At 40.3% G+C, this 23625-nt stretch overlaps 1 protein-coding gene across 1 annotated transcript in view; it reads right to left on the bottom strand.

Moving 5' to 3' along the window:
• Positions 1-23625, bottom strand: part of RFX3 (regulatory factor X3) — a 190861-nt gene that overhangs the window by 38298 nt on the left and 128938 nt on the right. The window contains exons 5-7 of the mRNA XM_032214341.1: positions 22731-22805; positions 13284-13465; positions 8513-8632 (exon numbers count right to left, since the gene is read on the bottom strand). Coding sequence (XP_032070232.1) covers positions 8513-8632; positions 13284-13465; positions 22731-22805 — 377 coding nt within the window. The remainder of the gene's footprint in view (positions 1-8512; positions 8633-13283; positions 13466-22730; positions 22806-23625) is intronic.

Genomic DNA, 23625 nt, shown 5'->3' with positions numbered 1-23625 from the left:
ATATAGCTTACAGAGATACTCTACTAGTTATTGCAAAATAAATCAGTTGGTTTAAAAACTACACTCTAGGTCTGGATGGATGCAAAATCTGAACTAATTGTGTTTTACCTTGGTTTCTTTACAAACTATTGATACGAAATTCAGCTTAATTTTTTTATTTTACAAGTATGTATTTACTCACTTATTTTAGAAAGAGAATAGAAATAACTGGATGATGATCACAGATCTCAACCTGTGGTCTGTGGACCCCTGAAGGTCCCACAATGTTGTCACAGGGGGTCCGCGAAAGTTTGAAGAAATGTGATCATTTAAATCTTGAGTTAGGTCTTGGTGCACTGCCCATGGCTAAGGTGACCAGATGTCCCGATTTCAGCAGGACAGTTCCTCTTTTGAACAATTTGTCCCGCGTCCCGGGTTTTTAAAAAAAAGACCCATTTTTTTTTAAGTTACGAAAAAGCCTCCAGCCACCTTGAGGCTCTCCTAGCAACTGGGAGCGTATATTCTTTGAGCCGAGCGCATTCCTGCCCGCGCGTCCTTGGGAGCTGTTGCCAATGGCTGAGGGAGGAGAAGACTTTACTCCATGTGGAGATTGCAGGTTTCCCTCACGGATTTTTTCTTCTTCTGTTGCTTTGGTGGCCTTCCAGCTCCAACGGTCCTTGGAGGAAGCAGACTACCTAGACCCCTTCCAGTCAGGCTTCAGACCCGGTTACAGCACTGAAACCGCCTTGGTCGCATTGATGGATGATCTCTGGAGAGCCAGAGATGAAGGACATCCCTCCATCCTGGTCCTCCTTGACCTCTCAGCGGCTTTCGATACCATCGACCATGGTATCCTTCTGCGAAGACTGCGGGAGGTGGGAGTGGGAGGCACCGTGTTACGGTGGTTCTCCTCCTACCTCTCGGACAGGTCGCAGTCGGTGTTAGTGGGAGGGCAGAGATCGTCCCCAAGGCCCCTGAAATATGGGGTGCCGCAGGGTTCGGTCTTATCCCCCCTACTATTTAACATTTACATGAAACCGCTGGGAAAGATCATCCGTAGGCACGGGATTAGATACCATCAATATGCGGACGATACTCAATTGTATCTGTCCGCCCCGTGCCAAATCAATGAAGCGGTTGACGTAATGGACCGGGGGCTCGAAGCCGTCATGAACTGGATGAGGATTAACAAGCTTGTGCTCAACCCAGAAAAGACCGAGTGGCTGTTGTGTTTTCCTCCCAAAAATTCGGCCACTAATCCAACACTCAGGCTGGGGGGTCAAATTCTACACCCCTCAGAGAGGGTTCGCAACTTGGGAGTCCTCCTGGATTCACAGCTGTCATTCGACCATCATATAGCGGCTGTGACCAGGGGGGCATTCGCCCAGGTACGCCTGGTGCGCCAGTTGCGACCCTACCTGAACCGGGAGGCCCTCACAACAGTCACTCGGGCCCTCGTGATTTCTAGGCTGGAATACTGCAATGTGCTCTACATGGGGCTGCCCTTGAAGAGCATCCGGCGACTTCAGCTAGTGCAGAACGCAGCCGCGCGAGTGATTGCGGGTGCACCCCGATTCACCCGCATTACACCTATCCTCCGCGAGCTGCGCTGGCTACCTGTCGATCTCCGGATGCGCTTCAAGGTGCTATTGACCACCCATAAAGCCCTACATGGCAGTGGATCTGGATACTTGAGAGACCGCCTTCTGCCAATTACCTCCCTACGGCCTATAAGATCTCATAGGTTAGGCCTCCTCCGCATCCCATCGGCCAGCCAATGTCGGCTGGCAACCACAAGGAGGAGGGCCTTCTCAGTAGCGGCCCCGACCCTTTGGAACGAGCTCCCCGTAGAGATTCGCACCCTCTCCACCGTCCAGGCCTTCCGCACAGCCTTGAAGAACTGGCTCGCCCGTCAGGCCTGGGGATAAGGACCATTACCCCGCCCGAATGTTGTATGCATGTTGCGCATTACTTTTATTATGTGTTGTTGTCTTAGTATTGTATTGTATTGTATTCCCCTCTCCCTGGTTTCTGTGAGCCGCCCTGAGTCCCCTCAGGGAAAAGGGCGGCCTACAAATAAAATCAATTCAATTCAATTCAATTGAGCAGCCCCTCCCTCCCCCCTCTCTTTCTCTCTCTCTCGGAGCTGGCGGGCTGCCTCCGAGGCTGTCCAAGCCCCTCCCCCTCCCCCCGGACTGCTGCTTCGCCTCGGCTGCTCGGGGCTTCTAAATTGGCATTGCGTGTTGTTTGGGGAGGGGATTACTGTGCCATAGAAACACAGCGTATGTCTCACATGGCTGATAACCTGGTCTCTATACAGAAGAGGTAATTTTAAAAACTTCGGAGCGAATCCAGAAAGAGGGGAGAAAGAGGCTGAAGGAGTGTTTGCACAGAAGGGGAATTTATAAACGGCCCAGTGAATCCAGAGGAGGTGTCTATGTGTGTGTATGTGTGTGCGTGTGCGTATGTGTGTGTGTGTGTGTGAGAGAGAGAGAGAGAGAGAGGCTGAAGGTGTGCACAGGAGGGGGAATTTATAAACGGCCCAGTGAACCCAGAGGAGGGGTGTGTGTGTGTGTGTGTCTGTGTGTGTGTGTGTGTGTGTGTGTGTGTGAGAGAGAGAGAGAGAGAGAGAGGGAAGCTGAAGGTGTGCACAGGAGGGGGAATTTATAAATGGCCCAGTGAATCCAGAGGAGGAGTGTGTGTGTGTGTGTCTGTGTGTGTGAGAGAGAGAGAGAGAAAGAGAGAGAGAGTGTGTATCACTAAGGGTTGTAGCTTCTGATTCTTGATGAATGTATTCTATTTTATTCTATTTTATTTTTCTTATGTACACTGAGAGCATATTCACCAAAGACAAATTCCTTGTGTGTCCAATCACACTTGGCTAATAAACTATTCTATTCTATTCTACTCTATTCATTTCTATTTCAGTTCTAATAAGGAGTTTAGCTTCTCTCTCTTGAAAATGTAAGCTAGCATAAGGCATTATAATGCAAGCTTGCGTTAGCTTTCAAACAGTTCTTTTAGTGACCAAAGTTACAATGGCGTTGAAAAAAGTGACTGATGACCATTTTTCACACTTAGCAATAACCCCATATAATCATCTTGTGTGACCTGTTGACAAAATATAAAATTTTTAATCACCCCCCCCCCGTTGATGGTGTCCCTCTTTACCAATCTGAAAATCTGGTCACCTTACCCATGGTCTCAAAAGGTATTTAAAGGGGGTCCGTGGTAAAGAAAAGGTTAAGAACCACTGAAGAGCCATGGTGGTGCAATGGTTAGAATGCAGTACTGCAGGCTACTTCTGCTGACTGTCAGCTGACTGCAATTTGGCAGTTCAAATCTCACCAGGCTTAAGGTTGACTCAGCCATCCTTCCAAGGTGGGTAAAATGAGGACCCAGATTGTTGGGGGCAATATGCTGACTCTGTAAACCGCTTAGAGAGGGTTGTAAAGCATTGTGAAGCAGTATATAAGTCAACGTGCTATTGCTATTGCTATTTAGATGATTAATCAGATACCTTTTTATCTTTAACAAAAATCTGTGGTTACTGTTAAACATGGAAAATGGCAACCTTCCTAGAAATGCTTTACTGCAAATGTTACAAGCTGTCCCTAGCTGCTTCTAAAAGATTCTTTGAAGAGAAGTTTATTACATGACAATTAAATCAACATGTTAAATGAATTATTTCAAAATCCAAATTTGTTGTGAAAGAGAGAGAGAAAAAGCAGGCTGCTCAGAAAATGCCCTGCATTTGTGCTACCGTCCTCCTGTCTCTTTAAGTCAGCCAGCACAGCAAAATTGGCTATGAAAGCTGAGTAGTTTTAAAAGAGGACAATTAGTGGTTGGGGGGAGGGGGAGGAGGGGAAGGGAGAGAGGAAAGGGTGTGTTTGTGTGTGGAACTAAAGCAGCCAGAAAGGTAATTTTCTGTAGCAGAATTCCCAAAGAGCAGTATTCCAAAGGAGTAGGAGGACTGATAAGAAATAGTAGGTGGAGAAGAAGTAGCAGCAGTAAGGAAAAGTGGAGTAGTGATGAGTAGTGAATACAGGTAGTCCTGGATTTACAACCACAATTGAGCCCAAAATTTATGTTGCCAAGCAAGACAATTGTTAAATGAATTTTGCCCCATTTTATGACTTTTCTTGCCACAGTTGTTAAGTGAATCACCAAAGTTAAATTATTAACATGATTGTTAAGTGACTCCGGCTTCCCTGTTGATTTTGCATAGCAAAAGGTGATCACGTGACTCAGGGACACTGCAACTGTCATAAATACACACCAGTTGCCAAGTATTTGAATGTTGATCACATGACCAGGGCGATCACTTTTTTCAAAGCCATTGTAACTTTGGTCACTAAATGAATGGTTGTAAATTGAGAACTGCCTATAGTAGTGTGTCAATGAGTGTGTACTGTGCTGACTCTTTTGTGTTTGAGTTGGATATACTTAAAAGAACCTATGTGTTGTGGCCCGCGGGTAGCTAGCGGAGTCGGGCAGTGGGAGGTTGGGGAGAAACATGGGCCAGTCCTGGGGGTTGAGGAAAGGTCAGACGAGGGCTCTGCGTCGGAGGCAGAGAGAGAGAGTTAGGCAGAACAGCTGGAGCCTGTTCTCAGTGTGCGCATGCACAGAGCTGCCAGAAGACAAGAACAACTAAGAAAGCAGGGTCGACTTAGGAGTAAAGCCACACCTTGGAGATGATTGGCCCCTTCCATAGGAAACAAAAGAGAAACAAACGGAAAGTGGGCTTTTGCAGGAAACAATTCATTCATTCAGTCAGTTCAAGAGTGGAAAGTTCTGTTTGTGACTTTAAGAAACTGTGCCAAGTTTGCCTTGCTTGCATTTGGAAATTAGTTATCTGGTAGCGTTCCAAACGAGATAAGGTGCGTGTGGATAAACATTCCTCTGAAAGACTGTTTACTAAGCCTTGCTAACTATGAATGAAAGGAATTCACAGCCATGTAAACAAAAGAGGTTTTGCAAAGACCAAGACTTTGCTTCTTGCTTTCTAAGGAAGCGTGGGTCAGAACACTATAACAAATTGGTGGCAGAAGTGAGATATCAAACAAAAAGACAGGATATCTATAAAAAGGTGGGGTATCGAAAATATGGTAGCAACCACAAAAATGGATATCTTTAAACTCAAAGAGTTCATTCAGCTCTCCATGAAAAGATAAACCCTTAGCTGCAAAAGTAACATAGTTTGGTTCTTGCAGAGCTCAGACTTTGTAGGAAATAGCCAACACCCTGGCGGCAGAAACCAGACCTCTTACCAAAGCCCACACCAAACAGACATGGAGAAGGCAGAAGGGGCAGATTCTCCCTTGGAAGAGACAACTCCTTTGGTAGAGGCAGGTATCCACTATAGTTAATGCCTATAGTTAAACTAAATAAAGTAGATAAGCCAGAAATGGGACTAGGCTCAAATACAGTACTTGGGCCAATATCATTCTATTGTGATGATCCCATTTAGCTTTGATCCAAACTAGTAACTACAGAAAAAAATATAAATACATTTGCACAAAATTAATTAACATGAAAATAATATCTACAGTAAATTCAAGGACAGCCTCTATTTAAAAACAAACTAACTGAGTAGAGCAGAGCAATAGTAAGTTAGGAGGCTTCAAAGATATGGTTGAAAGGATACTGCTTATAACCGTGAATTTTAAAACACATCACATATTACTATTTCTAAAGGATTTCAGACAGCACTGCAACAAATAACAGAAGAACCTGCCCCTTTTCCCAAACTGAATTAATGCTTTGTCAATGTTAATTCTTTTTCCAGTGCTGCTAAACAGAAGAAATGGAAAATGAAAACAGTACAGAGCAGCTGGGTTTGCTATTTTGGCTAATTTGTTCTAGTACAAAATATTTACTAACCTAACTACTGCAATCAATGGTCCTCTTAAGGAGCACAGAATAGACTGAAGCTTTTTGAGTATTCACCACTTAATTATAACAAAAAAGTGGCAGTCCAAAAAGAACAAATAAACTGAAATAATAAGCTGTTTTAAAAAATAAAGTCTTAGGAACACTGAGTCCCGGAGTCAGCATTCCTTAGAAAAAGGAGGATAATTGGGAGCTCATAACCAGAACATGCAAACAGAAATAGACTTTTATATGTAAAATTGTCACGATTGTATTGCACAAACACATTTAAGAGGATTATTTGGCTAACTGGGAGAGGTTGTGTGGTTTTTCCTGGTTGACTAGGATATGCACAATATATCCTCCCCTTCTGAGGCCCAGTTTGATGGAAAGAATACCTACAATTGCAGCCAACTAACTGGATGAAGTGATTAACAATTGGGCAGAATTTCTCAGCTACAGTTCAGTCCCAGTCAAAGATCTGTACTGGGGTCAGGGCTTTTTCATTTGTCTATAAATTATCTTGATATGGGAGTATGCAATGAGCTACCCAAATCTGCAGAGGTCAGAGTGGCAAAAGCCCCCCAAAGGACCTCTTCAAACTCTATCAGTAATTAACCAAATGGCAATTCTAATTCAAGTGATGCACATTGGAGGAAAGACTTCAAGTATAAACTAATACAATTTGAACTGAATTTTAATTAAACGGGGGGGGGGGATCTTGCCATCATGCTGGATAGCTCAATGCAAATGTCAGTTCAGAGTGTCGCAGCCAGGAAAAAGGCAAAATTCCAGTCTCAGAAAACATTTGGAAAGCGCCTGAAAATAGAACTGACAACATCGTGATGCTCATATAAAGCTACAATAAATCTGCGCCTGGAAAAGAAACAAAACAAATGCAAAAGAACAATCAAAACGATTGAGTGCTTTCTTATGAGAAAATTGTATTTTTATGGAATTTTTTAGCTTGTGGGGAATAAACAAGGATATGCTTGGAGTGTATAAAATTATGCATAGCATGGAGCACAGGGATATAATTTTCTCTCTCTTTTGAAATACTTGGGACGAGCTTATCTAGTGAAACTGAGGAGATTTAGAACAATCAAAAGTACTTTTTTCACACAGGGCTTGAAGAGCCTCTGGAATTCTTGCAGAAAGGAGCACTGAAATATTTCTAGCAGGAAAAGAGTAGCAAGAAAAAAGTGTATCTCCATCTCCTTGCAATCACTCTAGATGTTTTTCCTACTCGCAAAACTGGGGTGGGCGTGGCCTGCGCATGATGCATCTGGCCCATGGGCCACCAGTTTGACACCCCTGCCCTAGAGGCATCTGAGGACAAAATAGAATCCTGGACTGGATGAACTTTGATGTGAACCAACAGGGCTATTCTTAATTTTTCATGCAACTGTTTCAGTGTTACATTCTGACTAAGTCACTTTTTCTTTGGTTAGACTGGTATCCTAAACCCGGAGTAGCATAATTTCTATATTCATTTAAAAACCGTCTCTTTCAATCCTCTAATCACATGAAAGATTTTGCCAAGATGAGAGGATTCCATTAAGATAAAATACTGAGAATGTTAAGAAATTCTTTTTATGGAAAGAATAGCATCATATATTATTATTGTAGTTGGTTGCACAATCAACCAGATATTTATACCAAATTTGGCATTTTTAATCCACCTATCAAGTCCTTCCCAAGAACCAGGGATAGTCAGATTAATATTATCAATTTCAAACAAGGCACATACTTCCTAAGCAGTAATATCTCCTTCAATTTAAACATATATCTCAGTGACTCTATAACTATATAGAGTTGGTTTTTTTTTTTTTTTGTTTTTTTTTGCAACAATACACAAAGTTGGGGATAAAGGATTGCTAACACCTTGAAGATAGGCTCAGTTCAGTGGTGAGAAATATAAGGAAAAATTAGATGCAAAGGAACAGAGCAGTAATGCTTGTGAGAAGAATCCAAATGCCCTTGATTAAGCATGAGCCAACAATGTGGCACTTCTGCCAATAAAGTCAATGTAGTTTTGGGCTACATCAATGGAGGCACAGTGTCAAAATCACAGGAAGTGATAGTACCACTCTGCTCCACTGGTCAGACTGCACCAGGAATTCCATGTCCAGTTCTGATTGCTACAATATAGGTAGTAATCACTTAATAACCATTCATTAAGTTAGGTGCAAAAGGCCAACAGCTGCCTCAGCATGTCTTGTCAACAGCAGCAGAAGACGGCGAGATTTAGCTGGGAGCAGCAGAGGTAGGCAGTGCAAGACGGCCAACAGGGCAGAGATAGGAGGGAAGATAGGTGGGTGGGGCAACTGAAGTAGAGGCAACTGTGGCAGTGGGGGAAAAGCACGAGGTCCTTGCCTAACAACCGCAACTGGGATCACTGGACCAGCAGTTGCTAAGCAGTGCAGTCACATGATATTTTGCTTAACAACTGCTTCATTTAAAGATAGAAATTCCAGGCCCATTTAAGGTAGCTAAGCAAGGACTGTCTGTACATATCAAAAACATTCCACTTATCAAAATCCATGATTGGTAGTCCTGTCCCTCCAATTTATCTGTCATACAATTCAGATACTGCAATGTCCTCTCCCTACAAACATTGAAATCTACTAAATGCAAAGTACTTATTTTAAGAATACTTTACCTTTGTTTCTGCTGCATGGGTTGTTGTCTCATAGCCATATATTGCATGTCCTCTTGTAGTCGATTAAGAGGAGAGTCTGGCTTGACACGAATCCCATAGTAATGATATTTGGAATTCCCCCTTTGGGAAAAAGCAACCAACAATCAATAGACAACCACTGGGATGTTGTTGAAATAGCACAGATCCTGAGCTATGTTAGCATTAAGGCTGCTTCCAAAAAGGCAGTTATCAGAGCAGTGGCTGGTATTCCAATTCTCCCTTCTAAGCAAAAAAAAAGGTAACAAGCAGAAGATACCATATCAGCACACACTCATACACATATCTGAGATTTATTTAGGTTACTAACACACTTGCCTTTCATAGCCATCCAAACAAAGCTCTTTGGGATTCCAACTACAGGTAGCTGGCCATGGTAATAGGTAATTCACATATTCTAACTGTACTACCATGGTTTCTGGAGACCATTGAGCATATTCACTTCTCACGGGAACATTAAGAGAACATGAGAAAAGCAATACTAGATAAGTTTAGCATCCTGTTTCCATAGCAGCCAAAGAACTATCTACAGAGAAGCCATAATCTGAATGGTATATGAATGGTATAGAATATGAACCTGAATATGAAGATATATTTTTATCATTTATAGTTCTATATGAAGGCAATACTTTTTAACTTGCTTACTGTCCTGTTACAACTGACACTCAGAATGACTTGTAGTTATTAATAACTTACGGAATCCCTTGTTGGTTGTGTATAATATGCTGCATAATTCTGCATGTTGGCTGTCTGGATTTGTCATCTTGTTTATTTATTCTGGACTTTTCTTTATCCTATTATATTTTATCAGTTTTTCCTGTACTGCAAGCTGCCCAGAGTCAATTTGGAGTCAGGTAGCACCAAAATAAATGGAATCAAATAAATAAATAAATGTACCCTCCATAAATTGATACAATGCTCTCTAGTACACAATGGGTCAATATTTTCTATAATCTATCTGCCCCATCACCATATCCTCTTTCCTATTCAGTCACCATCTATGGATAGCCTTAATCATCCAGATCATGGTTGTCCCAAAGATGCTTTTTACCAAAGGCAACTGGACTTTGTTTTATTTTTTCTTTGAAAATATTTTGCTTCTTATCCAAGAAGCTTCTCCAGTTCTCATAGTCCATCACCGCTAGCTCAGGCATGTCTTGAAAATGTGGTTTTGTATGTCTGCAGTGTTTCTGATCCTAAGTATAGTTGAATGATTCAATTTCTGTATACTACATCTGCAGATAGAGCCTTTCTATCATGCTTGAAGTTTATTTAAAACTATAATAACAGAAGCAGAGTTGAAAAGAATAGTTAGATCAAGATGATATTATCAATCCAAGGTATTAGTACGACTACCTATTGGTAGCATAGCCAGAGAAGTTCTTAGACAAATTAATTCTTTTAAAGATGCATTTTACCCAAATAAAAACAAAAAGGATTCCAAAGAAGTGGGAAAAATACTTTATGAGGTATATGGAAAAGAATTATAAGACAAACATTTTTTAAAAAACAGTTTATATTTGTTGAAGAAAATTGAGTTGGGATGTAAATGAATTCTTCACATTCGTTGTTCTAGTTGCATCTGAATTGACCTGAATGATAAATGAAAAATAAACTAATCCCTAATTCTGGATAGTATACAGCAGTGGTCCCCAACCCCCGGTCCGCGGACCGGTGCCGGGCCGTGGAGTACCTGGCACCGGGCCGCGCAGCGGCCGGGGGCCATGATCGCTCTTTTAAATCCGCTCCTCTTAAATGCATTTCTCTCCCCCCCCTTTGGTCCCACCCTCGGCTCTCTCTCCCTCCCTCCCTCGCCGTCTCCTCCCTTCTCTCTCCCCCCCCCACCCGCACCGATCCATCGCCAGGGAAAGAGAGAGTGAGAGAGTGAGAGAGGAGAGAGAGAGGGAGAGAGGGAGGGAGTCAAGAAAACTGTTCCGGCCGCCGCTGAAATGACTCAGTAACTTTTGCGCTTGGATCTGCTTTTTCAAACCTCCCCCAATCATCATCGCCTTCCTTCCCGCCCTGCCGTGCTTGGTCTGGCTCTTTTCTTTTTTTGCTCTCTCCTCGGCTTTTCCTGCTTTCTCCCTGCAATTTTGTCACCCAGATGCATGCTGTGGTTCGTGAGTGCGACTCGGTTTTATGTGTCCGCTTCTCTCCCTTTCTCTCCACACACCCCCCACCTCCATTTAATTATTTTTTTTTAAAGAAAGAAAACCGTAGTTCTGCCAATTGCAAAAAAAAAAAAAGTGTGTGTGCGTGCATATCTGCCGGCGGGTGTGTGTTTGTGTGGTGTGTGTGTGTGTGTGTATGCGCGCGCGGAGAGAGACTGGTTGGAAAGGAAGGACAGGACTGGCGGTGTGTGTTTCTGCAGCCCCTCCGGTGGAGGCTGCACTAGCCGTCAGATCTGGTGTTTTTTTTTTCCCCTCTCCTTTTTCCGGCAGGTCGTTTTAATCCTTGCTAATTACTTTCTGTTCTTCGCTTGCCAGCTTCCTTCCCACCCTCCTTCCTCCTCCTCCCCCCCCCCGGCCGGGTGCGCCTCCCCGCTTTTACTCCCAAACAGTTATATATTTATATATATATTTATTTTCTCTCTCTCCACGGCATTCGCGCGCGCGCGCTCTGTTCTTTGCCCGCCGAATGTGGTGGGGAGGGGGAGGGCGGGCAGAAAGGTTGGTCCGGGTTGAGGGTTCAGGATGGTCTTTGAGGAACATAAGTCTGTCCGGGTGGGGGGGGGCATATTAAAGCACTTTATATTTATGTAATTGTATTTTATTTTGTAAGGCATGTTTAAATACAATAAAATAAAAGTTGTTTAATCAAAACAATCTGATATATAAACAATCAATGTGTCGTCGCGAACAACGCCCCCCCACCCCTGCGCGCGCTCAGCGGGCCACGGTAAAATTATCAAAGGCTGACTGGTCCGCGGCGATAAAAAGGTTGGGGACCACTGGTATACAGTGAAAGACATATAAGTAGTATGTAACAAAAAGTAATGACTCCCTAAAATTAGCACTCAGCCTCCAAAAGTAGAAAATGAAATAATGATAAGCAGCGTATTATAGTCCTGACTTGCCTTAGAATCTGGCCTGGACCTCCATAGCTACTAAAACAATCATGATAAGGCAATGCCCAGCCCTAACCAATACAGAAACATTTGGAGGGAGGCAAAGATTGAATGCCAATTTACAAAGTTTAAGACTTTGTATTTGTTATATAGAATTGCCATCAAAAACTTATTTATGTGGCTATATAAACTTGCACAGTCTAGAAGGGGGTGGTGGTTAATCCAGGCCAGCAGAAAATATGTCTATTACAGGTAGTCCTCAATCTACAACCATTTGTTCAGGAACTGTTCAAAGTTACAACGGCACTGAAAAATATGACTTATGACTGTTTTTCAGACTTATGACTGTTGCAGCATTTCCACCGGGATGTTTGGCAACTGGCATGTATTTATGACAACTGCAGTGTCCCGGGATCATGTAATAGCCTTTTGCAGCCTTCTGACAAGCAAAATCCATGGGGAAGTCAGATTCACTTAACAGCCATGTTACTAACATAGCAACTGCAGTGATTCACTTTAAAATTGTGGCAAGAAAGGTCATAAAATGGGGCAAAATTCACTTAAGAAATGTTTCACTTAACAGCATTGGGCTCTGTTGTGGTTGCAAGTTTAGGACTACCTGTAATTAGACAATTATTCTATATGTATTGGTAGAACATTATTATTAAAAGAATCAATAGGTGTGGATAGATCAGTTTTATAAGGAAGACATGTACAAAGTGACTCTCCAAGGATTTTTGTTTGTGACCACTGGAGTTAGGGGCAAGTAATGAGATTGCAATTTGTTTATATCAAATTATTCCTAAAGACTGAAGTAGCTGAATAAACTTAAAATAGCAGATGCAGTTTAATGTAATTAAATGTAACATGATCTACACTAGAGCATAAAACCCAAACCTCAAAAACATACTAATGTGCTTTGAACTAGCAGTAATTATCCCCCCCCCCTTTGAGTTATGGGGAAAAGTTAAGTCAACTTTTAAAAAACTCTGCCAGGCAGCAATAAATCCTAAGTCACAATTCACTACAAAAGACTCTAAAAATTACATTTCCAATAAGTGAATCCATTGTGTAGTGCAAACACTTTGGGGATATTGTGCACATTTTGAGCCACTAGGTCTCCAAAATAAAATAGTTGGAAAGCTGGTAAAGGTACATAAAGTGTCCCCAAATAATTAGATGTCTAAAGTATTACACTACAGAAGACCATATTATCTGTAGCTTAGAAAAAGTTCATAAAGGGGAAATGAAAGTATGTTTAGGATAGAAAATGCAGACAATATGTTTCTCTCTTTCTCATATTACTCATCTGAGTTACATACTGAAAAAATATGCAATAACATTCAGGACAATTAAAAAGAAATACATTTTTATACAAGAAAAAAAAATTGCACCAATTTTTTTGAAAGTCTGTCCAAAAACAAATGCATGTAGCATACAGCTATCAATGACAATTATTCCCTAAGTGATTTTACTGCAATTGTAGACTCAATGCCATAAATACTATTTCCTCAAATTATAGTGGAAAAAGGCTATGAGACTTGTTGATCAGACTTTGATTTGACTTAATGAGATTCCTTTTATATGCTAATGTTGGCCTCAATGCATTACAGTTGCTCTTAGATGAAGTAATACTTATACCCCAAACCTTGATTTTCTTACACCAACCTGGTTCCCAATCTTCTGGTCCGTAGGCCCATGAAAATTGACCGTATTAGTTTTCCAAAAGAAGCAGCATTGACAGGGTCCAATTTATGCTCCTGACAGTGTCGCAGGTAATGGTTGTAGAGAGTGCTTCTGGGAAGGCTCACCCCTTCTGCTGTTTCATAGTTGTCTAAAAGCCATTGAAGCTATTTCAATTTTGGGACAAAGAAAAAAGAAGGCAAGTTCAAAGAACAATTAAGAGGCTTCATTAGAGATTAAATAATAGTTATTGTCTGAACTAGCTCCCTCTTCCAACTCCAAGATAATTCTTTCAAACTTAGTGTTTTCATTATAACTTTACAGATAATGGGGGAAAAGCAGAATCCACTTATGACCCCAGACAACACTAAATACTTCAACAAAATAACTGCAATTTCACTTAAAGTGAAATAATATATACTTAGACAAAAAGTGTTAGCCCTTGAGAAAATGTGAGCAATACTGACGGTAGTTTATACAAGCCAAAAAGGAATGGTATTTATGAAGTGAATATAGTTCTATGTGGTATGGGATTAGCAAATTTAAGGTTATTGCACAATTTTACTGGAATAATAATTATATTTTGCTTTGCTAAAGAGCAAAATCTGTCCTTACATGTGATAAAATATTTAATTTCTCTGAAAATTTCATTTGGCCCTAAAAGCTATTTCTCTCAATGATTTTATTTATTTCACATGTGAAACAAGACAGGTCTATGTTAATAATTGCATGTTAAGCAGTATATTTTACATACTTATGATATACATGGAGCAGAGTTCATTTATCAATGGAGAAAGCAAAAAAGTCAATTCCATAACATCTAAAATAGGCCACCTTTATGATGAGAGAGCAACAAAAAATATATTGTTTAATAAAAATCTCGTTAGCTATTTCATTAAAGCTATGCTATAGCTTTAATGAAATGGAACCGCTTAGAAAGGGTTAGGGTTCCTTGATTAAGCAAAACTCTAAATTTCCCAAAACTTTGAAAGTAAAAATGGCATGTCTTCAAATAGTACCCCCTCTTTCACATGACTCTGCAAAGTTACTGTAAAGATTCAGCTGACAACAGGTGGTTCTAGTGCATCTCTGTTTGGGGTGTGACTGAATCATTTAATCACACTATCAAAAGAGACAAGTAAAAATAACACATTTTGTAGCAACCTAGCCAGAATAAGGTGACATCTGAGTAAATCATGCACAGATGCAATAGAAAGCTTAGAGGTAGTATTAATTGCTGCTGCTGCTCTTGTTGTTATTTCTAAAAGTTCCTTTGCCACCATCATCATGGAATAACACATTCATTTCTCTATTCCCAGTAGCAGCAGAGGAAAAACAATATATATATAATCTTGGTTTTTAATAGTGATGATGAGACTATTTTTATTCTTCAAAAACTTTTCCTACTTACTGTACATTAAAGCTGGGGAAACTGATTATTAGCCATAAATTTATTATAAAATTCCAAGCAATCTCATGTATAAGCAGCACCCACCAATGTTAAGTCCCTTGGAAAAGTGAATTACTGTATATAAAGCAATAGAATTTGCATTGCCTATAATGGTGATGAACTAGAGCTGTTAATTCACTCTAGTCATCAGACAACTTTGAATGTCAAAACTCCCCAAAGTAACTAAAGGATCTCTCCTTATCAATCTTAACACTTGTTAAAGTGTCACTAATGCATATGTTCCTGACTGTTAGAGAAAAAAAATAATGCAAATATTAAAAACTTTAAAAAAAATCCAGTTGGCAGTAGAATTATAAATATAGTGAAATGATCCAGGCTATTAAGTACAAGTAATCCTAGACTCTGTAAACCGCTTACAGAAGACTGTAAAGTACTGTGAAGCAGTACATACTGTAAGTCCTAAGTTGCTAATGCTTTTATTTTATTTAATGATGGTCAGGAATTACAATGACCTTGAAAAGCCCATCATATGGGCTTTGGCATATGACAGCCCCTAAACACTTCCAGCTGTTGTACAATATTGTATCACCATTTCTATGGTTACATGATTGTGATCTGGGTGTTTGGCAACCTGTTCACATTTATGACCGGTTGCCAAGTGACCTGTGATCCTGTGATGTCACGCACACAATGACATCATCCACATAGAATGGAGCTGAACTCTTTTGGTGGGGTGCAGAAATAGAGCTCAAATCCTGAGGGAGGATTGGAATTCAGCAGGAAGGATTTCCAGTTCCTGAGGGGGAGGGAGTGTGATAAGGAAAGGAGTACAAGGTGCCGTCTGACAGTATCCATTCAGGGACTGAAAAATTCAGTATGGATTTCAGCAGAGAGAATTTTCAGTGGTCTCCCCCATCCCCCATGTGACACCCTACACCCCTTACCTTGGATTTAGCCCATTTAATGACCTGCGAGGTTGCTTAATGACCTCGACCAGGAATGCTAGGATTATGTTTGTTGAGCAAAGCAGTAACATGACATCTTGCTTAATGACCACTTCAGTCAACGACCAAGATCTTGGTTTCAAATGTGGTCATAAATCAAAGAGGACCTGTACAGCAAGCCTGGTCTGCTGCATCTCTGGCAATTATAATAAAAACTTTATGTGGAAATCAGTGTATTCAAGATCAAAGAGATGAAAAAAGCTAATGAAAATAGAAAGGTGGATTGAAAGGAGTTCCATTTCTGATTTAGCATGCTGTGCACTTTTTCCCCATGCTGCTATAAAAGCACCACTTTAATCAAGTCAATGGAACAGAATAATGGGTGCTATTTGCTGTTGTATAGTCTACCTGCTTATTGTAGATCATCTTTAGCAGAGATACACAACCCCTAAGCTTCTCAACTGCTCTCTCTAATAACCAGCAGTATGAGTTTCCTACACAAAACAAGAATAGTTTTCAACAGTGAAAATGAAGTTTATAGAGAATAATCTGAAGGTGCCAATATACATTCTGTTAGCTTTATTGTAATTGAAAATAGTATTAAAATATACAAACATGTGATTTTGTTTGCTTACTTAAAAATTATTATAAACAATCTCATCGGTATCTTTCAAATACTAACAGTTTTAAGAATATGAGCAATGCTACACTGTCAAGCTCAAAAGTTTGACAATACTACATACCAAATAAACCTTGATTGTAATTTTGGAAGGGCAGCTACTGTGTTTCCCCGAAAATATGACATGTCCTGATAATAAGGCCATGCCACATTTTTCTGGTGGGCAAAAATATAAGCCCTCCTCCGCAAATAAGGCCCTTGGACAACCCCCCCACCTCTGACTAGGCAGAGCGCCGCTCACCAACCTAGCAGTATCTCAAAGGTGGCAAGCCGCGGGAACGGGGGGGGGCAAAGGTGATTACGTTCTTGGTGCATTCAGGATACCGCTAGGTTGGTGAGCAGCGCTGTGCCCAGCTGAAGAGGGGGGTTGCCAGGTGGCTGCTCTCTTGCCAGCAGGCTCTCAAAGATCCGGGCACAACAAACCCCCTTTCCAGCCAGGCACAGCGCCATTAACTGATCTAGGGGTATTGCCAAGCCACGTGAGCACCTGTTTGCTGCCGCCTGGCTCTTGCAGCTTGGCGCTTTTGAAATGCCAGTGAATGGCGCTCTGCACGGCTGGAAAAGGGGGTTGCGTGAGCGGCTGTTCCGCTCCTGCTTGCGCGCCTCCCAGCCTCACGATGCCCTGGCCCAGCTCTCCCTGCAGAGCCAGGGCACCTCCGCCGCCCCCATCCCAGTATGGCTTTTTCGGCAGCTTCCAAACTGAGTCTTCCAGCAGTGGCCGCTCTGGGCATACACTCTATGGTTGTGGGCTGGCTGTCGGCAGAGCATACAACCATAGAGTGTACGCCCAGAGCGGCCACTGCCAGAAGACTCAGTTTGGAAGCCGCGAAAAAGCCATACTGGGGTGGTGGCGGTGGTGGCAGCGGAGATGCCCTGGCTCTGCAGGGAGAGCTGGGCCAGGGCATTGTGAGGCTGGGAGGCATGTGAGCGAGAGCGGAACAGCTGTTCGCGCAACCCCCCTCTCAAGCCGTGCAGAGTGCCATTCACTGGCATTTCAAAGGCGCCAAGCCACGGGAGCCGGGCAGTGGTGGACAGGCGCTCACGCAGCTTGGCGATACCCCTAGGTCAGTGAATGGTGCTGTGCCTGGCTGGAAAGGGGGTTTGCCGGGTGGCTGCTCGTGAGCGTGGTCACTTCATGGCTGTTGTGTTGCGCTGCTGCGACAGCACAACACAGCCATTCGCCCATGAGGCTGTGCCCGGCTCTTTGGGAGCCTGCTCACAAGAGAGCAACCGCCCGGCAACCCCAAAACAATAAATCGTCCCCTCATAATAAGGCCCAAGCCATATTTTGTGTGTAAAAAGAAAATAAGACCCTGTCTTATTTTGGGGGAAACACAGTATTAACAACAGTTGACAATTTCTGACTTAGCTTACAGTTGGTAAGAAAATTTATTTACCTCCACATCACAATTCGGCAAGCTCTTTTCCATATCTTTCCTCTGCAACTAAATGCCAGTCTTTTTTTTATCTCACATTCACTCACTGACTATTTCATGTTTTCATTCTCTGTATAGCTGATCAGAGAATCTGATCTTTAATTGCTATCAGGATGATGATATGGAGCAAGGGAAATCATAATCATTGTCTTTTATTAAATACACTAATGAACTGAACATGCACCGCTCAACCCAGAAACTAAGAATATTTAATGCACATAATTCATTAAAATTAACCAGAAGGCGTTAAAGTATCTATGCTCTTCCTATTTGTGCCAAAATGAATTAATAATGACAAAAGAAAAATAATGCATGTCACTTTTTTTCATCCTCTTGGATCATGAAAAATAAAGCCTTTTTCCATTTTCTGGTACCTTCATGCAAACTTGTCTGTATAGATTTTTTGGCTATGATATAGAAATAAGTTTACCACTAGAATTTTTTCTGACTTTTCTCAATCAAGCCTACAATCCTAGTTAAGAGCCGTGGTTGTGCAGTGGTTAGAATGCAGTATTGCAGGCTGCTGACTTCTGATTGCCAACAGTTTGGCAGTTTGATTCTCACTGGCTCAAGGTTGATTCAGCATTCCGTACTTCCAAGGTCTGTAAAAAGAGGACCCAGATTGTTGGGGACAATATGCTGATTCTATCAACTGCTTAGAGAGGGCTGTAAAATGTAAAATGTTCTGAAGTGGTATAAGTGCTATTGTTATTCCTTGGTTGTCTCCACTTACAGATTAACTAGAGGTAGCTCTGCTTAACTTCCCAGCCTAGACAGCTGCTTTCCCAGATAGATGATCCATCTTTAATTCATTCTAAATTCATGTCACTTGCCATAAATATGGCTGACACAGCACAGTCAAGGAATCTTCTTAAAAATGTTGCTACATACTTCACTGACAAAGGATCTTCTGCACTAAATTAAACAGCAAGAAGTTCTATCACAAGCAGTACACTATTTTCAAGATATTAATATAATTAATTAATATAATTCCACATTTGAAACAACAACAAATCAAGAATTAACAAACAGCTGCTCTGTCACATAATTATAAGTGGATGCAGTACACAACAGGTCCGAGGAAATAGTAATAGAAACAGTTTATTAATTGATTAACCTTACGGCCATATGAATAAAATGAAATTAAAGTACATGATCTGATTCCGGGATAAAATAGATGAAATAAAATGCAGTGATATAATACATGTGGTAACATCAAGAGTCAGCATTGCCCTTAGAGAGTACCCCCGTTTATTCAATGTATTGGGTTCTTACAGTAGTTCAACGGACCTAATTATAAACTTAGCAATTCTGCTTACAATATATAATGAGAGCCTAGGAGGAAATAAGGCAAACTAGGATTCAGATTCCAGTGGGCTGTTATTCCAATAGGAATGATAAATACCAAAGCCTCAGGGAGGGGCAGTCAAACAAAACATGAGCAATATTTTCAATGGCTTAGGTAATACACATGTATGTACTATCATGATATAACAAGTGATGGAAGTGTCAATATTTGGCCCTGGAATCCAACAACGCAAATCTTGCTCTAGAATAGGCCCTTCTTAAAGATTGTGTCCAAGTCATTGACAAGCATTTTTCAAATTGCAAATTTGTTCTTAGACAACCAACTTAAGAAAATATTTTTGGCCAATAGCTCCATGTCAATTTGAGCACCAATATCTAGGACTCTGGTTCAAAATTTTCCTTGCCTGGGAAGCCATTGAAAGTAAAATCATGTTGTGATATAACTTTCATAAGTTATATCTAAGCAAATAGGATTCAAATAATCTCAAGCAAGAAACAAATAACTGACAGAGGTTGATGCAGAATTAATTTATGATTACCATTAGCATTGTAGCTAATCAGAATTTCCTTGCTCAGTTGTACCCTACTCTAACTCAGGTACCATAAATAAGGAATGGACGTCAATAAAAAAAAGTCATAAAAAGAGCAATTATTAACAATATTTTTAGGAACTAAACACATAATATGGTCTTAATGTCATTTAAGGTTTTGCTATTGGCACACTCTCCAAAACTGTGAATTAATTGCATGATTCATTATTGTGAAATTCTGTTCCAAAACAAATCTGCAACTGCTACAGTTGCATACAAAGGCTGACATTAAGTGCAATATTTATAATCAATAAAGATACTTCCCTTTCTACCAGTTCTGAATGTTAGTTTTTCATCCCTAATTTTTAGGAAAATGTACAAAACAGAATAGCACATTACTAAAAATTCAATTTAAATCTAAAATGTTTTATGAAATGTAACTCAAGTCAGTGCAGCTGCTGTTTATTTATTTAGTGCTCACCTTCTCTAAATGATAATCTAATGCTCCAGAGTGAAATATGTATCACAGCAACAAGTTCATGTAGAAAAGATAGTTCTCTTCCCCACAAGAGATACGTTGGGAGATGGCAGACCTTTTCTGTAGTGGCCCTTGCATCACAGACCATGCCTCCCTCCGAAGTGCATTTGCTCTTCCTCTGAAGAGAGGCCTGAAATTTATTCTAATATTCTATTAAATTCCCCCACCCCTCAATTTATTGTAGTCATCTAACTTGGGTAAGGGCATATTCTATTTTTAAATTATGTTTAAATTTACAAATAAACAAAAAATCACAGGACCACAGTTTTATGATGCAGTTTTTCTGTTAGAAATTTTACTAATAAAAACAAAAAATAAAAATACAAACAGGTAGTCCTTGACTTATAACTATTCAGTGACCATTAGAAGTTGCAATGAAAGTGAAAACATGATTTTCCCATTTATGACAGTTACGGTGTCCTGGGATCATGTGATCCCCATCTGTAAACTTCTCAATTGGCTAAAATAGGCAAAGTCAATGGGAGAAGCAAGATTTGCTTAACAACTATGGTAATGGGACTAAATTCACTTAACAACTATCCTGCTTAGCAACTGAAATTTTGGGCTCAACTGTGGTTGTAAGTCAGGGACTACCTGTACATTAATATTCAGTGAAGGCTGAATAATTCACAAATTATCTGATTTAGATAACTAAAAATAAATATTGTATAAATTGATTTGTTTTTCAAATAGAGAAGTGTAATAAATTCCATATGTAAACAATGTAAATTATTACACTAACTTGCAATGGCTAGAAAATAAGGCAACTGACTTTCCAATTTAATATTTAATAAGCAAACAGTAAGTGTGCCTAAAATGCCACAAACTAATTGAGAACATCTATTTGAAATTATTCAAGTGCTCCAGGGCACCAACCAAACCTCTTGCTGTATTTTCTGTGAAGGAAGGTTAAAGCATAGCTATGTTATTGTCAGATTAATATGTGACATATTAAATATTAATATAATTAATTAAAATTTGGCCCAGTTTAGTGTAGGTTCAATAGAATCAGTGGATGGAACCTAACATTTAGAGCTGCGGTAAAACTGTCTCAATCTTGAGCCAATCAAAATTGCTTTTGGTATTGTTTTGCCAAATATGCTCTTGACAGTCTGTCGAAAGAGATGACTCTCCTGCTCCTTAACTGATATTCTATAGAAAGGCTGCTGAACCCTCAAAGGAATATTTTGCTTCAATGAAGCTTTGAGTGATGCACCCATCGCAAAAGATGACTTCCAAAGGAAGACACTCTTTTCTTTTTAACACCAAAGTGCAGCAATTTGGTCTTCTTCTGAGTACCTCCAACAGCCTTTCTGTCCAGAATTCACAGGGTTTTTTTTTAAGGCTGAAATGAATATTCTCTATGGCATTGAGGAGTCTTTTGAGGCTGTAGAAGAAAACCCAGTAACCAGGGTCAGAACTTCCACTCAGCAAACCCAGAACTGACTAGAGGTGCTACTATGCCTGCTGCCAATTATCTATTTAGCCTATTGCAAAGCACGCAAGCAAATGGAGTGATATTTTGCCTCCCACCAGCATTAACTGGTAACGTTTTTGGCCACCATGTCTTCTTGAGCGCAGAGGCCAGGAGATTTGCCCATCAATTCTGACAGATCACCTCCTCCAGAATACAATGACCAAGTGTTCTGGCAAATGGGACCTAGGTGACACTGCTGGCTCACCTCTATCAGGTGTTTGGTCAACAAGGCAACCTGAAATATACTGTAAAGCCACATACTAGGTGCATTGAAAGTCTGCCAGACTGAGTGATTTCAATGAATCCTGAACGTAGTTTTGAAGCTATGTAGCCTGTAAGCACTTTGACCTGGACCGGTAGAGAAGGTTAGAAGGAACCTTCTCCAACGGTATTTGGTGGAAATATTCAGCCTCTGAATCAGTCCTTGATAGAATCTTCAGTCCATCAAAGGAAAACGTGGCTGTTTCATGCAGCATTTGTACCTTGCTCTAGAACACCTGTCAAATAAGCCTAGAATACTGCACATAAATATTGAAAAGGTAGACATTTGTTCATACTGAAATTGTTTTCTCCGTTTCTCTGTACACAAATTAAAAAGCAATTTATATAGTTTAAAAAAAAACACAGTGAGTCAGAGGGTCAAATTGGATGGGGCCAAAACTAAAGCAATAATTGATCAGCAATTTATCTATTTCTTTCTCTTACTACAATACAATGAAGTTGAGTGGACAAGGTTTTGCTTACATGTAACTTAAACTGTATTTCATCAGCATTATGAGATTTTTCTCCTTTTCAAATTATGATACAATGCCCATGACGCTTGACAATAATGCGAAGATTGTATTAACCTAGGGGTGTTCTGACTCTTTCTTCTGAATTGCTTTTAGTGAGTCAGGAAACTTAAAAGTAGCCTTCTAAGAGCAGGGAAATCAAACAATTTTGATGCACTAACATCTTGCATGGGAAAAAAAGCTGCTATGAGAGTTCAAAAGTGGAAAGGAAAATTCAGAAGCTGGGGGAGGGTGACAAAACAAAACAAGCATTTAGAAGACAAGCAAAGCATGCAGAATAAGCAAAGGATTAGCTTACATGAAGAAGAGGCAACTTACATGGCTGTTGAGAAGAGAGCTTCTGTGAGTGGACAGACCATCAGACTTTTGCAGTGTCTCAATCGCCATTTCAATCTGATAATAGATGTCATTAAAAAAAGGGCTCAAGACAAGATAGTAACAAAAGATAACTACAGAAATGTTGATAGATTGCCCCAGTTCAAAAAGAAACCTTAGTTAAAGCAGATATTTTTAACTGATCACAGGCATAATGCCAAATATTTACGCTAGCAAATTTTGTCTACAAAATTCTTAAGAAAGAACCCCTTTACCAACTTCCAATTCAGGAAAAAGAGGAAGATATGATTTTTTGCTAATCCACAATGCAAGCATCTGAGAATTGAGAGCATAGTATGCAACTCATATAAATATATAATTAGATCCTAGAAATAGATATGCAGAGAATGTGAAATACTTCAGCCTTACAAACATTCATCTCTAAGACACTTGATCTCAGCAGGACTCATGCTAACTAAATATGCATAAGAATAAACTGTAAGAGTCAACTTGTTGGACAGACAATATGCACTCAGCACCTCTTGCCATGTGATTATTTTAAAAAATAGTAAACAGGTAGTTTTAATTAACATTAGATCGTTAGCTATAGAGGAGGGGAAATATTCCAGCCTTCTTAGAATGAATGAAGTTTATCAGAAAAAATGAATTCAAATCTTAAGCTAGAATATTTTGCTGCAAAAGTTCCCATTAACAATCCCCACTTTTTTCAGTTGGAAAAAAACATACTTTGTTCTTTTAAATACAGCATAAGACAGCATATTAAACAACATATTAACAAAACATATAAATATTGGCTACAAGTATAGAGGACATGTGGATCCTAGTCTTTATGTAGAATGATTTTATCTAAAGTCCATTTAATAAAAAAGGTTTTATA

This window comes from Thamnophis elegans, chromosome 3 (genome assembly GCF_009769535.1).
Source record: "Thamnophis elegans isolate rThaEle1 chromosome 3, rThaEle1.pri, whole genome shotgun sequence".
Classification (NCBI taxonomy): Eukaryota; Metazoa; Chordata; class Lepidosauria; order Squamata; family Colubridae; genus Thamnophis; species Thamnophis elegans.
This window is presented reverse-complemented; position numbering and strand designations above follow the sequence as displayed.